This window comes from Dasypus novemcinctus, chromosome 4 (assembly GCF_030445035.2).
Source record: "Dasypus novemcinctus isolate mDasNov1 chromosome 4, mDasNov1.1.hap2, whole genome shotgun sequence".
Taxonomy (NCBI): Eukaryota; Metazoa; Chordata; class Mammalia; order Cingulata; family Dasypodidae; genus Dasypus; species Dasypus novemcinctus.
Genome location: NC_080676.1, coordinates 148,867,613 through 148,887,683, shown reverse-complemented (window position 1 = coordinate 148,887,683; position 20,071 = coordinate 148,867,613). Strand labels below are relative to the sequence as shown.

The window sequence follows — 20,071 nt, the reverse complement described above, 5'->3', positions numbered from 1 at the left end:
GGCATTTTAGGGACATTGGATTTGTTCTACATGACACTGCAGTGACAGATACAGGCCACTGTATATTTTATCATAACTTACAAAATTGTGCAGGACAGAGTATAAAGTGTAATGTAAAATGTAGTCCATGGTTAGTAGTAATCCTTCAATATGGGTTTATCAATTGTAACAAATGTACAATACTAATGAAGGACGTTATTAATGTGGGAAAGTGGGGGAAGGGGAGTTGGGCATATGGGGATCCCTTATATTTTTTACGTAGCATTTATGTAATCTAAATCTTTTTTTAAAAATTTTAAAAAAATTTAAAAAGTTTTCCGTTTGCTTATTATTCATAGGTTTGGTTGTTCTATCAATTATTGAAAGTGGGGTATTGACCTCTTCAACTATAATATATATATTGGCAAATAATATTATATTATATAATGGCAAATAATATTAATAGCAATAAATATTTTAAAAATGAAAGTATGTGGAAATTTGGTTGAAAAAGGATATCTAATTTAATTGTTCCCAACTAATAATCTATTAAAAACTAAATATTACAGAGCTCAGGACTAAGGACAAAAGACACCTGAATTCTATCTTGGCTCTTTCACTAACCAAATGTGACCTTATGTATGTCAACTGCATACCACTGACCTCAGGCACCACAAAAGGAACATGAAGGGGTGCGTCTAGATAGGAGAACCTGGGGGTTGAAGGATCCTTAAATTAAACTGTTACAACCATGAAGTTCTTCTTTTAGGTCTCCATCTATAGATTTTCTAACTTAAAAAAAATTATTTCTACTCAGGACTAATGACCTTTCAAACAAATTTGATAATTGGCTTTTCCATTTCTGTAAAGTAGACTGATGGAATTTTGATGGGGATTGCATGAATCTGTAAATCAATTTGGGTAGAACTGACATCTTAACAATATTTATTCTTCCAATCCATGAACACAAAATGGCCTTCCATTTATTTAAGTCTTCTTTAGTTTCTTTGTTGTTTTCTGTGTACAAGTCCTTTACATCCTTTGTTAAATTTATTCCTAGACATTTGATTTTTTTAGTTGCTATTGTAAAAGGAATATTTTTCTTGATTTTCTTCTCAGTGTTCTTTCCTCGTGAAACATTCTGATTTTTGCGTGTTGATCTTGTATCTCACCACTTTGCTGAATTCATTTATTTATTTTATTTTATTTTTTTAAAGATTTATTTATTTAATTCCCCCCCTCCCCCGGTTGTCTGTTCTGTTTCTATTTGCTGTGTCTTGTTTCTTTGTCCGCTTCTGTTGTCGGCATGGGAAGTGTGGGCGGCGCCATTCCTGGGCAGGCTGCACTTTCTTTCACGCTGGGCAGCTCTCCTTACGGGGTGCACTCCTTGCGCGTGGGGCTCCCCTATGCAGGGGACACCCCTGCATGGCACAGCACTCCTGGCGCACATCAGCACTGCGCATGGGCCAGCTCCACACGGGTCAAGGAGGCCTGGGGTTTTAACCGAGGACCTCCCATGTGGTAGACGGATGCCCTAACCACTGGGCCAAGTCCGTTTCCCTGAATTCATTTATTAACTCTAGTAGCTTTCTTGTAGATTTTTCAGGACTTTCTATAAATAAGATCATGTCATCAGTGAAAAGTAAGAGTTTTACTTCTTCTTTTCCTATTTGGGTGCTTTTGATTTCTTGACCTAACCTTATTGTTCCAGCTAGAATTTATAGCACAATATTGAGTAACAGTGGTGACAGTGGGCATGCTGGTCCTGTTCCCAATCCCAGTGGGAAAAATTTCAGTCTTTCACCATTGAGTACAATGCTAGTTATAGGTTTTTCATATATGTACTTTATCATATTGAAAAAGTTTCCTTCTATTCTTATCTTTTGGATTGTGCTGTATTTTCTCATATACCTTTTCTGCACCAATGGAGAGGATCATGTGATTTTTCTTCTTCAAATTTATTAATGTGGTTTATTACACTAATTGATTTTCCTGTGTTGAACCACCCTTGCATACCTGGGAAAGAACTCATTTGATCATGGTACATAATTCCTTTAATGTGCTTTTGGATTCAGTTTGCAAATATTTTGTTGAGGATTTTTGCATCTATATTCATTAGAAAATTGGTCTGCAATTTTCTTTTTTCACAGTATCTTTATCTGGTTTTGGTAGTTGGGTAGTATTGGCTTCATAGAATGAGTTGGGTAGCATTCCTTCCTGTTCAATTTTTTGGAAAAGCTTGAACAAGATTAGTATTAAATCATTTTTTAATGATTAGTAGAAGTCACCTGTGAAGCTGTCTGGTCCCCAACATTTCTTTTTGGAGAGGTTTTTGATAACTGATTCAATCTCTTTATGTGTAACTGGTCTGTTGAAGCCTTCTATTTCTTCTAAAATCAGTGTAGGTTGTTCATGTGTGTGGCAGTTTGAAATTATTTTATGAATCCAAAAAAGAGAACTATTAGGTTTTAAACAAATCTATTCCTGTGGGTGCAAGACCCATTTGACTAGATTATGTCAGTGAGGTATGACTCAGGGTTGAGCAGAGGCTCCCTTGCTGTGTATGATATAAATAGACTTACACAGACAGACAGACTGGAAGAGAAAACTGGCATATTGGATTCTACATGAGAGAGAGAACTGTAGGAAAACAGAAGCCCCAAGAGAACCAGAGGGAAAGGCAGAGACCAGGCAGAGACTGCCCACTATCTTGTTTCAACACATGGCAGCTGATTTACTTGACAAAGCACCTCTTATGGTGCCTTGATTCAGACTTTTCAAGCCCTTGAAACTGTAAGCTTTTACCCCAAATAAATACTCTTTATAAAAGCCAACATATTTCTGGCTTTTATATATTCTGTCTGCAGTCCTTTGGCAAACTATAACAGAAACTGGTACCAAATGAGTGAGGTTTTGCTGCTGCAATTACCAAAACTGCTAGAGCAGTTTTGTAAGTGGAGAAGGGGTATTTTTGGGAGGAACTGTGAGATGCTTCATAGAAAAAGGCCTAGATTGCTTTGAAGAGACAGTTGGTAGGAATACAGATCCTTAACCTATGAGGAACAGGTCCATTCCCCTCAGAAAAATGGGCCGTCACATTTATGGTCAAGTGAGTTTTTACAATGCTGCCAAGTTCATTCAACTGGGAAAGAATGGTTTCTTCAACAAATTGTTGAATGAAAGAGGGCTCCTATTGTGGCAATTTGAGATTATTTATGAATTCCAAATGGAGAGATTATGGTTATGAACTGGTCTGTTCCTCTGGGCTTGATAATCCTTTGATTATATTAGATTCAGCTGAGATGTCTGATTAAATTATGTTAAGATTAGGGCTTTGATTCAGCACCCCTTTTGGCTGATCCTATCTTATACCATATACAAAAATTAACACAAAATGGATTAAAAACCTAAATATAAGAACCAGGACTATAAAATTCTCAGAAGACAATGTAGGGAAGTGTTTTCAAGATCTTGTTACAGGAAATGATTTCTTTGACTTAACCCAAAGTACAAGCAATGAAAGAAAAAATAGATAAAAGGGAATTCCTCAAAATTAAAAACTTTCATGCATCAAAGGACTCTGTCAATAAAGTGAAAGCCAACCTACTCAATGGGAAAAAATATTTGGAAACCACATATCTGATAAGCACTTAATATCCAGAATACTTAAGGAAATAAAAAGACAAAAAAATTTAAAAGATGGGCAAAAGATTTGAACACACATTTCTCCAAAGAGGAAATACAAATGGCTAAAAAGTGTGAAAAAATACCATCACAAGCTATTAGGAAAATGCAAATCAAAACTACAATGAGATATCATATCACACCTATTAGAATGCCAATATTTTTTTAAAATATCAAAAAACAAAACAGAAAACTACAAGTTTGGATAGGACATGAAGAAACAGGAGCACTCATTCATTCCTAGTGAAGCCACTGTGGAAGACAGTTTGGCAGTTCCTTAGGAAGCTATATATAGAATTACCACAATATCTGACAATATTGCTACTATTAATAGGTACATACCCAGAAGAATTGAAAGCAGGAATGGGAACAGGTATTAGCACACTAATGTTCATAGTGGTTTTTTTTTGTCTTTTTTTTTTTTAAGTTACATTAAAAAAATATGAGGTCCCCATATACCCACCACCCCCCCTCACCCCACTCCTCCCCCATAACAACAACCTCTTCCATCATCATGAGACATTCATTGCATTTGGTGAATACATCTCTGAGCACCGCTGCACCTCAAGGTCATTGGTCCACATCATAGCCCACACTCTCCCACAGTCCACCCAGTGGGCCATGGGAGGACATACAATGTCCGGTAACTGTCCCTGCAGAACCACCCAGGACAACTCCAAGTCCCCGAAACACCCCCACATCTCATCTCTTCCTCCTACTCCCTACACCCAGCAGCCTCCATGGCCACTTTCTCCACACCAATGCCACATTTTCTTCGATTACTAACACAATAGTTCATGAATACAATATCAGTAAGTCCACTCTAATCCTTACTCTATTCCTCCATCCTGTGGACCTTAGAATGGTTGTGTCCACTTCATATCTATATGAAGAGGGGGCTTAGATTCCACATGGATGCTGGATGCAATCCTCCTGCTTTTCAGTTGTAGGCACTCTTGGCTCCCTGGTGTGGTGGTTGACCTTCTTCCCCTCCATGTTAGCTGAGTGGGGTAAGTCCAATAAACCAGAGTGTAGGAGTTGCAAGTCTGTTGAGGCTCAGGGCCTGGCTATCACATGGCCAGTCCAGATATTCAGGTCCCCTGGGTATACATTAAACCCCAGCACCAACTACAGTTCTGGTAGAAGTAACAGGAGAGGCTTGTGAACAAAGATCACATCTAAGTCCAGCTCCATCACACAGAAACACAAACTCCAAAGTAGAGCCAACTGACATGGCACTGAACTCCATCTGCCATGACCATAGAACCTGTGGGTCTCTGTAGCCCTCAGAAAAACCAATACCTGGGGTTATATCTACTTTATCTGTCTCTGGGACTCTGCTGAGGTGTGCATAAGGGCAACCCCTCTGATAACTTCCTGGCTTTTTTTGGAGACTCATAGCCATATAAGCTCATTTGTCCATTCCATTTCCCCCTTTGATTCAGATCAAAAAGCATTTTTAACTCCTGGTATTATATGTAGATTGAGATATTCTGCTGGTCCGAGTTGACCCTTTTATTCAAGGTCTTTTTCTAGTTACATCATCAGCTGGTACTTGGTAGTAATCCCTCAGCACCAGGGAGGCTCAACCCTGGGAGTCATGTCCCACACTGGGGGGAAGGCAACACATTTACATACTGAGTTTGGCTTCGAGACTGGCCACATTTGAGCAACATGGAGGCTCTCAGGAGGCAACTCTTAGGCACCCTGCAGCTCTAGACCTTGTTCTTATTTCAGGTGCACAGGCTCACAAGCATAATCATTAGTATCAAGGGTTCATTGTTGGACCTTCCTTCTTTTTTGGTCTTTGCCATTGCACTTGAGGAGTTGTTGCTGTTCCTTTAGGGACATAGTGTTATTATTCACAATTGTCAAAAGATGGAAGCAACCCAAATATCCAACTGATGGATGAATAAACAAAATGCAGCATGCCTCTATGGTGGGATATTATTCAGCTATAAAAAGGAATGAAGTCCTGAGGCATGCAAAAGCGTGGATGAACCTTGAAGGCATTAGATTGAGTAAAATAAGCCACACACAAAAGAACAAATATTGTATGATTTCATAGGCATGACCTAATTATACTAAGTAAACTCAAAGAGCTAGAATATAGATTATGTGGAGATAGATTGGGACTAGAGAATGGGAGTAGGTGTTTAACTTACAGGGAATTTCTATTTAGGCTGATGGTAAAGGTTTGGAAATAGATGGTGGTGGTGGTAGCGCATTATTAATATAATTTGCAGCACTGAGCTATATGGGTGAATGGAGTTAAACGAGCAAACTTCAGGGCATATATATTGCTAGAATAAAAATTAAAAATAAAGCTAAGACTGTACAATACAGTGAACCCTATTGTAGATGATGAACTATAGTTAATACTGCAAGTATAAGAATATTTTTTTCATGAATTATAGAAAATGTTCATTACTAATACAAGTGGAAATAATAGAGTGGTGTATGGGGAAAAATATTCCTAAGGTAGATAATGGATGATAGAACTATTTTAATAATTTTTTTATCAATTGTAACAAAAAATTGTACAATTATTTTAAAAAGTGCTATCTCAAAAGTAACAAATGTTCCACACCAATGCAAGGTATTGGTGGTAGGGTGGTATATGTGAATCATGTATTTTATGCATGACTATTTTGTAAACTCACAACTTCTCTAATAAAAAAAAAAATTACTTCTTAATCACATTTTGGATCTGCCTGTGAACTCTAATCTCCTTAGCATCTCAGACTGTCTACAATTCTCGATGTGGGAAAAGATGGAACCCCATAGCAGCAAACTTTCCAAATGATGACAAAGAACTTTAAGTGAGAGCAAAGGGTGTCTTTCTCTGTCCATTGTCTACCATTATTATGCTGGAGAAGATCTGGGAATAAAAGGCACTTAGGGGAAGTGACTGTGGCTCAATCAGTTGGGTTCCCATCTACCACATGAAAGGCCCTGGATTCCTATCCCCAGGCCTCCTTGTGAAGTCAGGCTCACCCACAAGTGCCATGGAGTGCTGCCCAGCCCACAGGTGCCACAGAGAGTCGACTCAGCAAGGTGACACAACAAAAAAGGGAAACAAGCAAAACACAGAAGAGCACACAGTAAAGAGACACAGAGAGCAGACAACAAGCAAGCCTCAAGGGGGGGGGCAGAAAATAAATAAAATGCAGACACAGAAGAACTCACAGCAAATAGACACAGAGAGCAGACAGCAAACAAACAAACAAACAAAAAAACAAACCAAAAAAACAAGCCACAAGGGGGGGAGGAACACAGAATGGTTCTCATACCTATGACCTGACCAAGTTCTCTAGCAAGTGATTATTTTCTTACAGAAAGTTTGTACCTTCAGTGTTCCACAGAGATCCATGCTATTTGGACTTGCACTCTAACTTCTCCAGGAGCTCTGGCAAAGGACTACCTTCTTCTACCCAAAGAAGAAGTAGAAGTGGTTGGATTTAAATCCGTAACTACTGGCTCCATAGAGCAGGGCTACTTAAAGTGTGTAGACCTGCTGGCTCAAGGAACTATTACCAAACTGTGAAGTGATAAAGAAAGAAAATGAGAGTAAGAGATTAGAAACTTTGTAGCTATTTGATATTGTGGCAGCATCAAGCACATGATCGGAATTCTTCTCATAGAACAATTTAGATCCCCTTTGAGTGCTCTTGAAAACTCACATGGTGAGTTCGTATGATAAGAGCTGTATCTAGTCATGTGCAGTGGGGCCACAAATATGTCTGCCATGGGTGAAAAAATTAATTTGAAAAGAACACTGGGTAGGGGCTTAATAACAGCTGTGAAAGTTTTGGGTTGAATCATTTTATTCCCTCCCATGTTCTTCAATTCCCACGATGACTTAAAGGATTCCTGACCTTTGTCTGTTAACTTTGGATAAATTGACCATCTTTTTTTTATTGTCCTGAACTACTATAGAGCAATACTTCAGTTTTCTAACTATTTACATCTTCATTCTAATAAAGTATAACTATGGTGAAAAAATTAGTTGTTCCATGGAATTCTTTATACCGAAGCTATCTCTTACTTTGTATTAACATGCGGCCAAATAGTAAACTGTCTCAGAGGACTATGTAAGTCCGTCAACATAAGCTATAGTTTAACAGGAAGATTAGATGGTATTAAAATCATTCAGGGAAATGGACTTTGGCCCAGTGGTTAGGGCGTCCGTCTACCATATGGGAGGTCCGCGGTTCAAACCCCGGGCCTCCTTGACCCGTGTGGAGCTGGCCATGTGCAGCGCTGATGCGCGCAAGGAGTGCCGTGCCACGCAAGGGTGTCCCCCGCGTAAGGGAGCCCCACGCGCAAGGAGTGCGCCCCGTAAGGAGAGCCGCCCAGCGTGAAAAGAAAGAGCAGCCTGCCCAGGAATGGCGCCACCCACACTTCCCGTGCCGCTGACGACAACAGAAGCGGACAAAGAAACAAGACGCAGCAAATAGACACCAAGAACAGACAACCAGGGGAGGGGGGGAAATTAAATAAATAAATAAATCTTTAAAAAAAAAAAAAAATCATTCACAGTAGACTTTTGGCAATATAGATATCCACCTCCCCCAAAACATCAAGGTACAATGGAAAGAGCATTGAACTAGATGTCGGGATTCTGATTACTAACTCATTTGTGAATTTGTAAAGTCTCCAGACTTTCTGGACCAAAATTTCTTCCTCTGTGAAAGCTGCAATTTGAATTAACCAATCTCTAAAGTCTCTGGCAACTTTAAAATTTCATAATTCTAAGAAAATTTTTTTCTCTTAAAGAAGTTCCCTGAAAGGAGAAATTGTTTTCCCAGCTATGAATTTACTGCCATTAAGACCGAATGGCTTTCCTGCATTTGTGAGAATAGCTCTTTATTATAAGTTTAGCATTATCAGATTTTTGAGGCTGAAATCACAGAATAAATGAGGGATTGACCTTGATCTCAAAAACAGGCCTTTGTCATAATGACAGGAGCTACAAGTTTTAGATGTCTCTGTGATTGAGGAGTAACTCACAGGGGCCTAATTGTGAAATAATAGCTCCCATGAAATACCAATATCTATAAGGTACTGTTTATTGAATTGTTGTTTGTTTCACAAGACCTTTCTCAGGGGGCTCTTCAAATGCCTAACAATCCAAAATAAAACCATCTGTCCTCTCCTAACTCAAAAGTCTACAGCATTAACCTAGGTCTTAAACAGACTTAGGAATTGAATGAGCCCCTGGGAACACTTGAACATGAATAAGCACGCTAGAGTTGACTCAACAGGTAGGCCATTTATTTCTTATGGCCCAAAGCTTGTTTTAAGCTTCTCTGTACTCCTAAGGTGATAGACCCTGTACCTGCCAAAGAAACTGTCTAATATGTCTGGGCTCCATATATGTGAGAGTTGGGGTTATTGAAAATATCAGTAATTCTTGTTATTTTTTTTATCTTTGAAATAAATGGGCTAATGCAAATGAAAACAAATTCAGGAAAAATTTAGAATTATGGAAATTGTAGAGTAAAAGGTAACATGTCTAATCATAGTCCACTATTCCAAGGAGTAGAAAATTCCTATCTAGGCATTATGAAAAATTGGTACATTTTTTAGCAAAAACAGTAAGATAATGAGGTAACGGTGTGTATATATATATAGAGAGAGAGAGAGGAGATGCACAGATAACATGAATCAAATATACATCCACATGGCTCATTGGTCAAAATCTCTCAAAAATATGAAGAATAAGGGAAAAGACAAAAGTCATAGAACACTTTGAAATGAGATGTGCAGTGTTCATTATCTAAAATGATTCCAATTGAAAAACTGAATATATGCATAAAGGCATATAAATACAGTATGAAGAGTTTTCTAATCCAAATTATAAATTTGAGAAGAGCATTTATATTCTAGTTTTTCTAGAAAAGATAATAATGGATGGCAGTTCTTTCAAAACTTATACAAAGACAGCAGTGATTTATCCAGGACTGTACCTAGCAAAGAAAGGCTGAATGGGATATTGAAACCTACATACCAGAAAACAATAAAACAATGCCTGTTGAAGTTGAGTGACTGAAGGGCAATGAGTAAATGAGTAAGCTAGTTGCCTCTTGGCCCAGTGGGCCATAATGCTTTGTTCTTAAGTGGTTGCAGCTCATTACACAAATGCTGTTGCTGATACCAATGATATTTCTTCTTTAACTGAAATCAATGAAAGGCACTTGAGCTGATGAAGATAAGGACTCCTTTTTCTCACTAGCCACCTCAATACCTCCAAGTACTTTGATGTAGAACGAGATCTTTTCAATTAACAAACTCCTGTTCCAGGACCCTGGATCTAGGTTTCCCACTTGCAGAGTTTTTCTTCCCTATACTTTAATCCACTGGGATATTTAGTTTTAAGACATTATTTTTTCAGTACCCTTCTGCCTGGGTTTGCTTTCTTTCTCTGCAGAAATCAAAGATATCTACCTATGAGAAAATGTGGGCTTTCATGAGCAGCAGGCAGCAGACTGCCCTGGTGAGAAACAGTGACGAGGGGATCCAACGAGTACTCACAACTGACTATGCGCTCCTGATGGAATCCACCAGCATTGAGTATGTGACTCAGAGAAACTGCAACCTCACTCAGATTGGGGGCCTCATTGACTCCAAAGGTTATGGAGTGGGAACGCCTATTGGTAAGAAGGGCAAGGAATTAGCCGGGACTGACATGGACAATGTTAATTACAAAATACAGAAAAGGGAATAGAATTAGAATTCTTCACTCCACATTGAGATGCTCTGCAACATCTTTAGGAGACTAATAAATGTGGGAGGCTTGGTCTGAATTGAAAAGTCTCATATATTTAACCCAATAAATGTCAAGCCAGGGTTTCTTTCAAGCTCTTCCACTATAAAACCATTTAAGAGAACACAGATTTATTTTACTCCAAATATCTTATAAAGATGATCTTCCTATTTACCACCCTTCACATTTTTTTCAATACCTATAAATGGCCCATGTAGTTTTCTATTTTATACTAGAATAAGAGAAAATTAATTGGCATATAGACGATAAAAGTTAGAGGGCAAGTGTTCCATGTCAATAGATAGAAAAACAAGACTATATCTTTTGAAAGGAGATAAAGATTAAATTATATTATATTTTGATGAGACAATATACTAGATTCAATCAACAATAACTATCAAAAACCTCTGATTAATTCTATATCTTGATTCTGTAACACTCTTCTCCCTAGGGATTTTGTTGCCTTCTAGGTATATAGACCCATGTAGGAATATCTCACCTGTAAGTAATTGCTCCTTGCCTATAGAACTGTCTTATACTGTTTCCTTCTCTATAGAAAACTATGTTGTATAAGGTTATGGTGTGGTGACAATCTGCTCATCTCAAGTGGGACACTGGTAATTAGTTGGTCAGCACTCCAGAAGAGAGGAATCCTGGGCCTTCTTAAACCACTGGGCTAGTCCAATAAGCAGAAATTGTAGTTGCAGTCAAGCCAGGACCTAAGGTAGATTGGGTTGGTTTGTATTATTATATTTGTGTTGTCTGAAAGAGAGTAGGCAGTTTGACCATCAACATCATCAGGCAGGGATCAGAAACTCAAAAGCTTACAGGGATCTTAATTGAGTAAAGCTTATTTGCTTGAGGAAATAATAGGGAACTGTGGCAGCCATGGAGTATTGGAGACCACATGACTTACCGAAAGGGGGAAGCTGTCATTCATATTAGTCAACAGCAGACATGTGGGAATTTGGGCAAACGGTTGTCAGATATTCCATTTTTCATGAACCAATCCAAATCCAGAGTTTAGGTGAGCTTTCTTGACGTTTTAATTTGGCAATTAATTCATTTTCTCATAGTTCTGTGTAACCCAAATTCAACTTTTGATCAATACTAGTTTTACCAACCAGACAAGGATCAATTCTCTTCACTTCTCATCATGAAGACACAACCAATTAGACTCGCTACTATCTGGTATTAGAAATATTTGCTATGGAGGAATTTACTTTTTGTAGTATTTTTATCATTCATGACCTATAATTAAATGTGCTGCGAAATGATTGACTAGTGGGCCTGTAGCTACCTTCTTGCCCTTTAATTTCTAATAACTTTTCTTGATGAAGATATAAACACTACTGTTGAAATATACTCTTCCCCACATGGTAGGGTTTCATAATTTAGTCAACAAGTTCTGTAGGAACTTGGAGGGAATGTTAGACACTAACTGAAAGAATACCATATCTCTTTTTTATTTTAAAACAATACTGTATCTCCCTAACCAAACTTTTTCACCTTCTTTTAGAGAACAGGGATGGGGAGAGTTAAACAGATGCAATTATTTATATCCCACCAGTGTTCACTTTAGTTAAATGGGCCAGAAGTCAGAAAAGAACACCAGGAGTAGGAGCCTTTGTCTAAATCTTTTCAGAATCAAGATCTCAGGATTTGTTGTATTATACTCTCCTGTATCTTCTCAAGGGAAAAACTGCAGTTGCTTATTAGGATAGAACCATCTTTAGAATAAATTATAAAGTCAAAAGACTGAAACTTTGGCATTCCATCCACCCCCAAGCCTACCTCCTTTCAACACCTTTCAATACCCCTTTTCCCCCACAAAATTTCCTATCTGGTGATAAGGCTAGAAAACAACAATATGTATCCCACTCCTCCTCAGAGTATTTGGACTTTAACTTAAGGCTTCTAATGGGGTTTCTTTTACAGAATGGAATGTAACTCTAAAGTTAAACATTTCTGCTAGTAGCATGGGTAGGTACTTGGGAAGCAAGGGGTACCTTTCAGCAAAGCATTTAAATCAATGTAACACTTTGAAAACCACTTGATCTTCATCTGAATGGGGCTGAACCTGTGAAGAGTATCACTACATTTTATATAATATGATTTAGAAAGATATAAATATACCAGTTCCCTCTACATTTTACAAACTCACGGATACTCTGACATAAAAGCTCCGAAGCTGAAGAGCCTTACCCACTCCCTAGAAGAAAAGAAATATACTCCAGGAATTTTTCATAGTGGTTATAAACCTGTCATGCTTTTAAACCAAAAACAATGAAGGAATAATTGGAACAGATGGCAGGCCTCAGAAAGAATACATCCCTTGGGAATACAGCTGTTGGATAAATTTGTGAGATGTTTCTTCTATGATGAATTGACTCTTTAAGAAAGATCAGTTGCTATTCAGGAAGATCTGTGTGTACACATATATATTTTTTTCAAGTGACTTGAAATAAATCACTTCCAATGTCATTCAGTCCATTTAAGAAACAACAACAAGGATTGGAGCTAAAATATACTCAGATTATTAAAAAAAAAATTCTGTACACATTCCTGTGTTTGCCACTGGCTTCCTCAGGGGTCTAAACTCTTTCCCATTGTAGAAGGTTGACAAAGTCAGCTCGGCAACTACTCAAAATTGAAGATGATTCTTCTTAGAAATTCTCAGGACAGAAGCCCTGGAAATGCACGTCCTGAGGGATTTAAAATAAAACTTTAAGAGAATGAGAGCTGCTAAGGCTTAAACAGGTTACAGGGAGGCTGGAAATTACCTTCCTCAGAGACCAACTTTAAACAGAGATCGGATTCCCATCTGTCTGAAATGTTTTCAGTATTGTGCACAAGGAGAACATCAGTCAACATTTGTTGAACGCCCATAGTGTCTACCTGCTCTGATTACTACTGTAACCACTATCGTAAGAATCATTCTTAAGCACTTTGAAGCACTTTCATGTATATTAAAGCAGAGTTCTCCTGGTTCACTTAATTGCCCACAAACTATGAGTATATTAATGTGAGCTAATTTTGACACTATTTTTCTGGTGTGCTTAACAAGCAGTCAGTACCTTTTCATTTGGCCTAAAGAGCCATGATCTCACCAAAAATCCATATTCTTAATTGACAAACCACAAACTAATTCCAAAGCGTTTTGCTCTGTTTAAACTTGATTTCGCATGCTGACAATTACTTGAAGAAATCTTCGAAGGGGGCCAAAAAGAAAAGAAACACAGACATAAAGGCCACCGATGTTAACCTTCTGCTTTTGTTAAAAGTCTTCTGCTTTTTACCATTAGCCATGTAGTAAAATATAAGTCAGGTGAGGAAGGAGAAATGCTTTCATGGAAATAATTCTGGGACAGAAGTAAGGAAAACTGAATTTGATGCTTAGTTCTGCCAAAAGCTATTAGTCTCACTTGTACTTTCAGGGCCTAAGTCTCTTCAATTCTAAAATAAGTGGACTGGATTATATTTTTCCTGAAATCTCTTCCAGGTCTAAGATGCCACATTTTAAAATTTGCTTTCATGAAAAAGGATGGTGGAAGCAAACAGAAGGAGCCAAGGGTTTATAGCTTTCCTACTAAGCAGACGAATTGCTAACAAAATTCTTAGCATCCAAGAAGAAAATGATAGAAAGAATCTTACCATCTATTTGACTCTTCCTTTGCGTTGATCAACACAAGAACCCAATATTGAGAGAGGATATATATCGGTGCTTTCTAATCCTAACAAATTTGCAAGTTCAATGACATTATTAGAAGACAAAGTATAAATCACATCAGTGACTTCCTTGCAAATTTTACAAGCCTAACTGAATTTTGTATTCACTACTATTCACACTATTCAAAAACTAATCTTAAGTTTATCTTAATAAAGTGTATTGGTCAGGGTAAACTACTGCTATAACCAACATCAGCAGATTTTCTCTGGCTTACACAGTAGAAGTTCAGTTTTTGCTCTTGTCACAGTCTGATATGGTTTGTTAGAGAGGCTCCGCTTCACAGTCTCCTGGCATCCAGTCTCCTTCTATTTGGAGGTACCACCATCCTTAGTGACCTGGAATCGTTTCCTTTCAGCTGTGTATTTGAGGACAAGTAGAGAGAGAGAGTAGAGGATCATGTTGGCGGATATATGAGCCAACCTTGGAATTCATACATCACTTCAGCTCCCAATAGATTGACTAGAAATCAGTCACATGACCACATTGAGGGGGGTGGGAAATGTCTATCTACTCACCTACGAAAAAGAAAAATGGCACTGGTGAGTATCTCTCCAGGCTCTGGCACAATGTGAAACAATCCAGAAAACAGAATCTAAATGACGAAACCCCTTAAAATAAAATTTAAAAAAGCTCATAAAGAACCTATCAGAAGGCAGAGGAATGACACTGATTTACTAGCTTAGCTTTTCCTTATTCAAAAGGAACTGATATCCAGGGCCAGTATTAATAGCAAAATGTCAGCTACCCCTATTCCAATTATGCAGAGACTTCAAAATATAGGATTGAACTTTTCTGTCCTTGGCTAGATGACTTTTGGATTGGGGTTTCATAGCAACCATAAAATAGTTACCTACAAGACAACAATACTTCTTGACACCTTCTCTGTCCATATGGTGACCAATATCCAAATGCCCCTCTTTACAGGCTCTCCTTACCGGGATAAGATTACTATTGCAATCCTTCAATTGCAAGAGGAGGGAAAGCTCCATATGATGAAGGAAAAGTGGTGGAGAGGAAATGGCTGCCCTGAGGAAGAAAGCAAAGAGGCCAGTGCTCTGGGAGTTGAAAATATTGGGGGTATCTTCATTGTTCTGGCTGCTGGACTGGTCCTTTCAGTTTTTGTAGCCATTGGAGAATTTATATACAAATCAAGGAAGAACAATGATGTTGAACAGGTGAGTCATCTCTTTCTAGGCCTGAGTAGATTTTAGTTTGTTTCTGTTTTAAATTTGTTTTATTTTTAAGGATATTTGCCATTTTTGCAACAGTCTATTGAATTAGATGCCCAAAAGAGCCATTTCTGAGTTCAAGCAAAGAGCTGTTGAATCCCTGCCAGGTGCTGCTGGCATTGTGGCTTCATCATTTATTAATGAGAAGAAGGAAGTGCCTGATACACTAAATCCAATTAGCACTATTTGGAATGACTTTGCAGAAATTCCTAACTCAGTTAATTTCTTGAACATTTATTTGCTCTTAAGATAGAAACCCTAGGCTGATGAAAGAAATAAATCCAAAATTGGAAAAGATATAAAAAGAACTTTGAGAGAAATGATCCATCCCTTAAGTGTAGATGCTGAACTCATGTAGTAACACAAAACAATTTATAGAAAGATACAGAAGTATTTTAAAATTGAGCATTTACTTCTAACAAAGCACTATTTTAAAAAGATTATTCACTCAAAAATAGTCTATAATTTAACAGAAATATAAGAAACAATACAAAATGACAATGGAATATTTTAGAGATTTTGTTTTCCAATATTGTATTTAAGATATAGAATGATTTCAACAGTTAACCATTTGTTTGCCTACTGATTTAATTTTTTTAAGGCAATCATACCAGGATTTACAGTCTTCTGAATAAGATGATTCTAATTTAAGATAATTCCTTCCAAAACATATTACAATAAACATAACACAAAGCTCCTACCACTGTAAGAGCACCATTCAATTAGCATTAGAGTTTCAAGATCATACCCTTTGAATATCATACCCAACTCTGCTGACACTCTCGTGAAATTCTTAATTTTTTTTAAGAAAAGACTCCATATTTTCATATTGCACTGGACCCCACCAATTATGTAGATGGTTCTGATTAATAATCTGATACTAGTCCCACTTTCTTTAAGTAGAAATACTCCTTAATTTCCAAATCTGGGGATGACTGACTATAACCTGGTTTCCTACCATCATGGAAGTCTTCTCCAGAATTACAGGGCAGCTGTGAGAACACTGAGCACTCCTTTCCTAGACCTTGTTAGAGAAAACTGTCTTCAGTTAAAAGGGAGAGTGGGCCGATCTGCTTTAACTTTCAACATTCTCTTGAGGTGTCTTGTTGTATGCAACTAATTTGAAAAATAAAAGCTTGTATATGTTCTGCTTTAATGTGCTTCTCATAATTACCAGCTTCATTTGATTTAAAGTTTTATTTAAACATTCATTTTATCTACCGATTTACCCATTTTTCCATATTTTTTCTCATTTCTTTTGCTTGCAAGACTCTGTTTCTTTTATGGACTGCATGTAAGCCAACCCATCCAACCAACTCTACCTTTGAAGCCACTTTATCTACAGATTTAGAAGGTGGAAAATTAATTTGAGAGGAGAGAGAGATTTGAACACAGTCCTTAGTTCATATGTGTAATCAGTTTTTTTAAAGGAGAAATTATTTCTGCTAATGGGTGTTATTGATGATATCTGTATCTACTACACATAAATAACCATAATTCCCAATCCCTTAAGAAGAGCAAAATTCATGTACTCTATACATTGGATTCAATGCATTGGTACAGGCATACTGTGTGTTGAAACAGGATCATTAGGGGTACATAGACTTCTGTATTTGTATATTTGCAGGATTCTGTAGTTCCATTAAGAGAATGATCAGTCCTATGCAGGTATCTTAATTCCATCTTTCTGCATTAAAAATAAGCAATTCTTTTCCTATGAAAAAGGAGATTCTGATTTTTAACTGTGTGAAGCATGGATGTGGAATTTCCGTCTTCTGAATCTTTGTTTCCTCCTCTTTTCTTCTCCCTATCCCATACATTCTGCACATCCACACACTTTCCAATGTAACTCCATAAGTGTTTGTTTTTAATTCAAATTGAGCCCACTATTTAAAATGCATTATGTAGACATAGATGGAAAGATATCTTTGATTTTAAAAATTCAGATAAAGATGTGATCCAGAGAAAGAAAACTAAACTTGAAGCTTTAGAGGCTCAGCTAAGTCAAATATCACTCATGGAGACACGCGCAGTCAAGAAGGGATCCCGGAGTATAGATTCATTAACTTCAGGCAGTCAAATCACATTTACTCACAGAGCTTAACAATCTTCTGTAGGTTCAGATGCATAGCATGCCCAGAGTCACTAAGGAACTGTGATCTTTTTTTCAAATTATATATCATTTTCTTCCAGCCCCGAGCCAAGTCCTGAGCTATGAACTGAAATCCACAGCATCTTCTATTCACCAGTCACTCGCCCTCACTCTTTGCATTGATGAACATCTTTTCACAAGATGTTATTTCATTCCCTTCCCACTCATTCAGGATAGAGTAGTTGTTCTTGGAGCAATCTTTCCTGAGAATTGCCACTTTGACACTCATTTCTCTGGATCCTTCACCATTACTAATCATTCCAAGTGTGTGGGGAGAGAAGGGCAAGGAGAAGAAAATAGAGGAAAGAATTTCCATACACATTAGTTACAGATCCCTATAGATTTATTTTCTACCTTTATTCAAAGTGCTGTGAATAATTCCCACTCTAACTCAGCTCGCTGACAGGGAGAGCCAACTGCATACATAATTTGTTGTGACAGTGGATGTGTGCTCGTCTCTCCTGGCTTATTTCCCCTTCACGGTGACTAGAGGAATAGAAGATGCCTTTCATCTTACCTCAGCATGGGATCAGTTGATCTTTGCTCTCCTCATTGGGATTACCGTTTGACACATTAAGTAATCCCCCAAAACACATTCCTCAGAAGTAGCGATATGCCATCTGTGCAAACATGTAGTATCTTGCCTTCTCTTTGCTTAGCTTAAAATGAGTTCCAATTTTTGAAACATGGGTCTCCCCAATGAATTCTGTTTCCCCAGTAAATTATGTTCAAGAAAGTTGGCTCTGCCTTGCTTTCTTCTTTTAATAAATGTACTTCTAAGAAAATATATCTATAAATTACACTAATATGTATTTACTGCTATTGAAGTAAAAGCAACATACCGTTTGTCTTAGGTCAGAATTCATATCTTCATAATCAATGGAATGAGATGTTGGGATAAATACTATAATAGTCTTACTTTCATATTTTGTTGATTTAATATAGAGAAACCAAAAATTACATAAGTGTACTCTCCCATAGACTATTTAATAAATTTTACTTACCACTACCAAAAAAAATTCAAGGGTAAGGAATGATGTATAGACAATGTATACCATTAACACCAACTCACAAAACTTTCCTTACTACAGTGAACATACTTTTAAAATGAAATTCAGAAAAAAAAATAAAATTCAAAGATTTGGAAAAAATTATCTCTTAAAAAAAATATATATGCTACTTTCTACAATATACTACCTAATTCTGATATCTATATACTATTTTATGGTTTTCAAAATGTTTTCACATACAATATTACATTTGATCTTCTAAACAAGTTTATTTCAGATTTACTTACAAAGAAGTAGATATCAGAAAGCCAATGACTTAGAATAACAGATTCTAGAATCAGAAGAAAATTTTCTCTATCCAGCCAAGCTTAAGTGCAAATTCTAGTATAGCCACGTGCTAAATGACTTAGGCAAGTTACTGAATTTCCCAACACCTTCATTTCCCAATATATAATATTGGACATAATTTCTAGAGCATAAGTTCATTTTGATTTCATATTTTTCAAATTGAGTCCCATTGACAAGTGTTACTCAAAGATTTTCATGGTTAAATAAACCAGGTGGTACCCTGTTAAACATTTTTTTAGTATACAACATCTCACTATTTTTATCATTCACTGAGAAATTGTGACAAGATGTAAAAGTATCCAGAATTTCCCAAACCTACTAAATCACAGAACCTTTTTTCCCCCAGGACATATTGACAGTATGAATTTTATAACTAGTTGTATACATTAGTATTCATAAAAATGAACTTAAATATAGCAATTTTCTGCCAAATTAGGTCATATATATAAGTGTTTATTTGAACTAACTTCAATATAAAAGTTTAAAAAAATAGCTTTCTATACATGAGTTTTCCTTATAGCAATTCTAAATACAGTAGTTTTACTTAAAAGTAGATGGTAAACATGAGTTTTCACTAAAGTCAGTTTGAATATAGCAGTTTTACTTCAAATTAGATAGTAAATGTGAGTATTTATTAACTCTAGCAGTTTTTCTGTGGATCACACTTTGAAAAACACTGTTAAAGTTTAGGAAGAAAGCAGGGAGGTATTAAAAGATTGGACAAGTGCATACACAGCTATGAATCGGATATAGTTTTCTAATTTGTTTCCGAACAAGTTTCTCTTTAACCTAATTCAATAGGGAGAAAAAATAAATCTTTCTATTTTATTTTGTCTTAGACTAAAATGATAAATTATTTTAGAGGTTTTCTAGCAAAATTTGAATTACCTAAGGAATACATGGAAGTAGCAATCTTGCCCTTAGGAAAATCAGCTGACTCATATGATTATAAATTTAGCCAATGAAAGTTATTTCCAAATAACCTCACTGCTTTTGTCTAGCATTATATTATGCTTTATGTAAGCCATCTGTGGCAAAGCAGCAATACAATGAATCTGAATTAGTTTTTCCAAGTGTATGACCCTTATACTATAAGGCTGTTTCCTAGTAAGCAATTAAAAAGTAGCCCAAACAGCCTTGAAAAGCTAAAGGAAAGGAAAGCATTCTTAC

General features: G+C 36.9%; 1 protein-coding gene across 5 annotated transcripts in view; it reads left to right on the top strand.

The window, feature by feature from the left end:
* GRIK1 (glutamate ionotropic receptor kainate type subunit 1) overlaps nucleotides 1-20,071 on the top strand; it is a 418,576-nt gene that overhangs the window by 387,884 nt on the left and 10,621 nt on the right. For 4 of the 5 annotated variants that reach the window (XM_004468595.5, XM_004468593.5, XM_004468594.5 and 1 more), the window contains 2 exons: nucleotides 10,097-10,322; nucleotides 15,087-15,337. In XM_004468595.5, the coding sequence (XP_004468652.1) occupies nucleotides 10,097-10,322; nucleotides 15,087-15,337 (477 nt within the window). The remainder of the gene's footprint in view (nucleotides 1-10,096; nucleotides 10,323-15,086; nucleotides 15,338-20,071) is intronic. The other variant, XR_011648696.1, reaches the window with a different exon arrangement.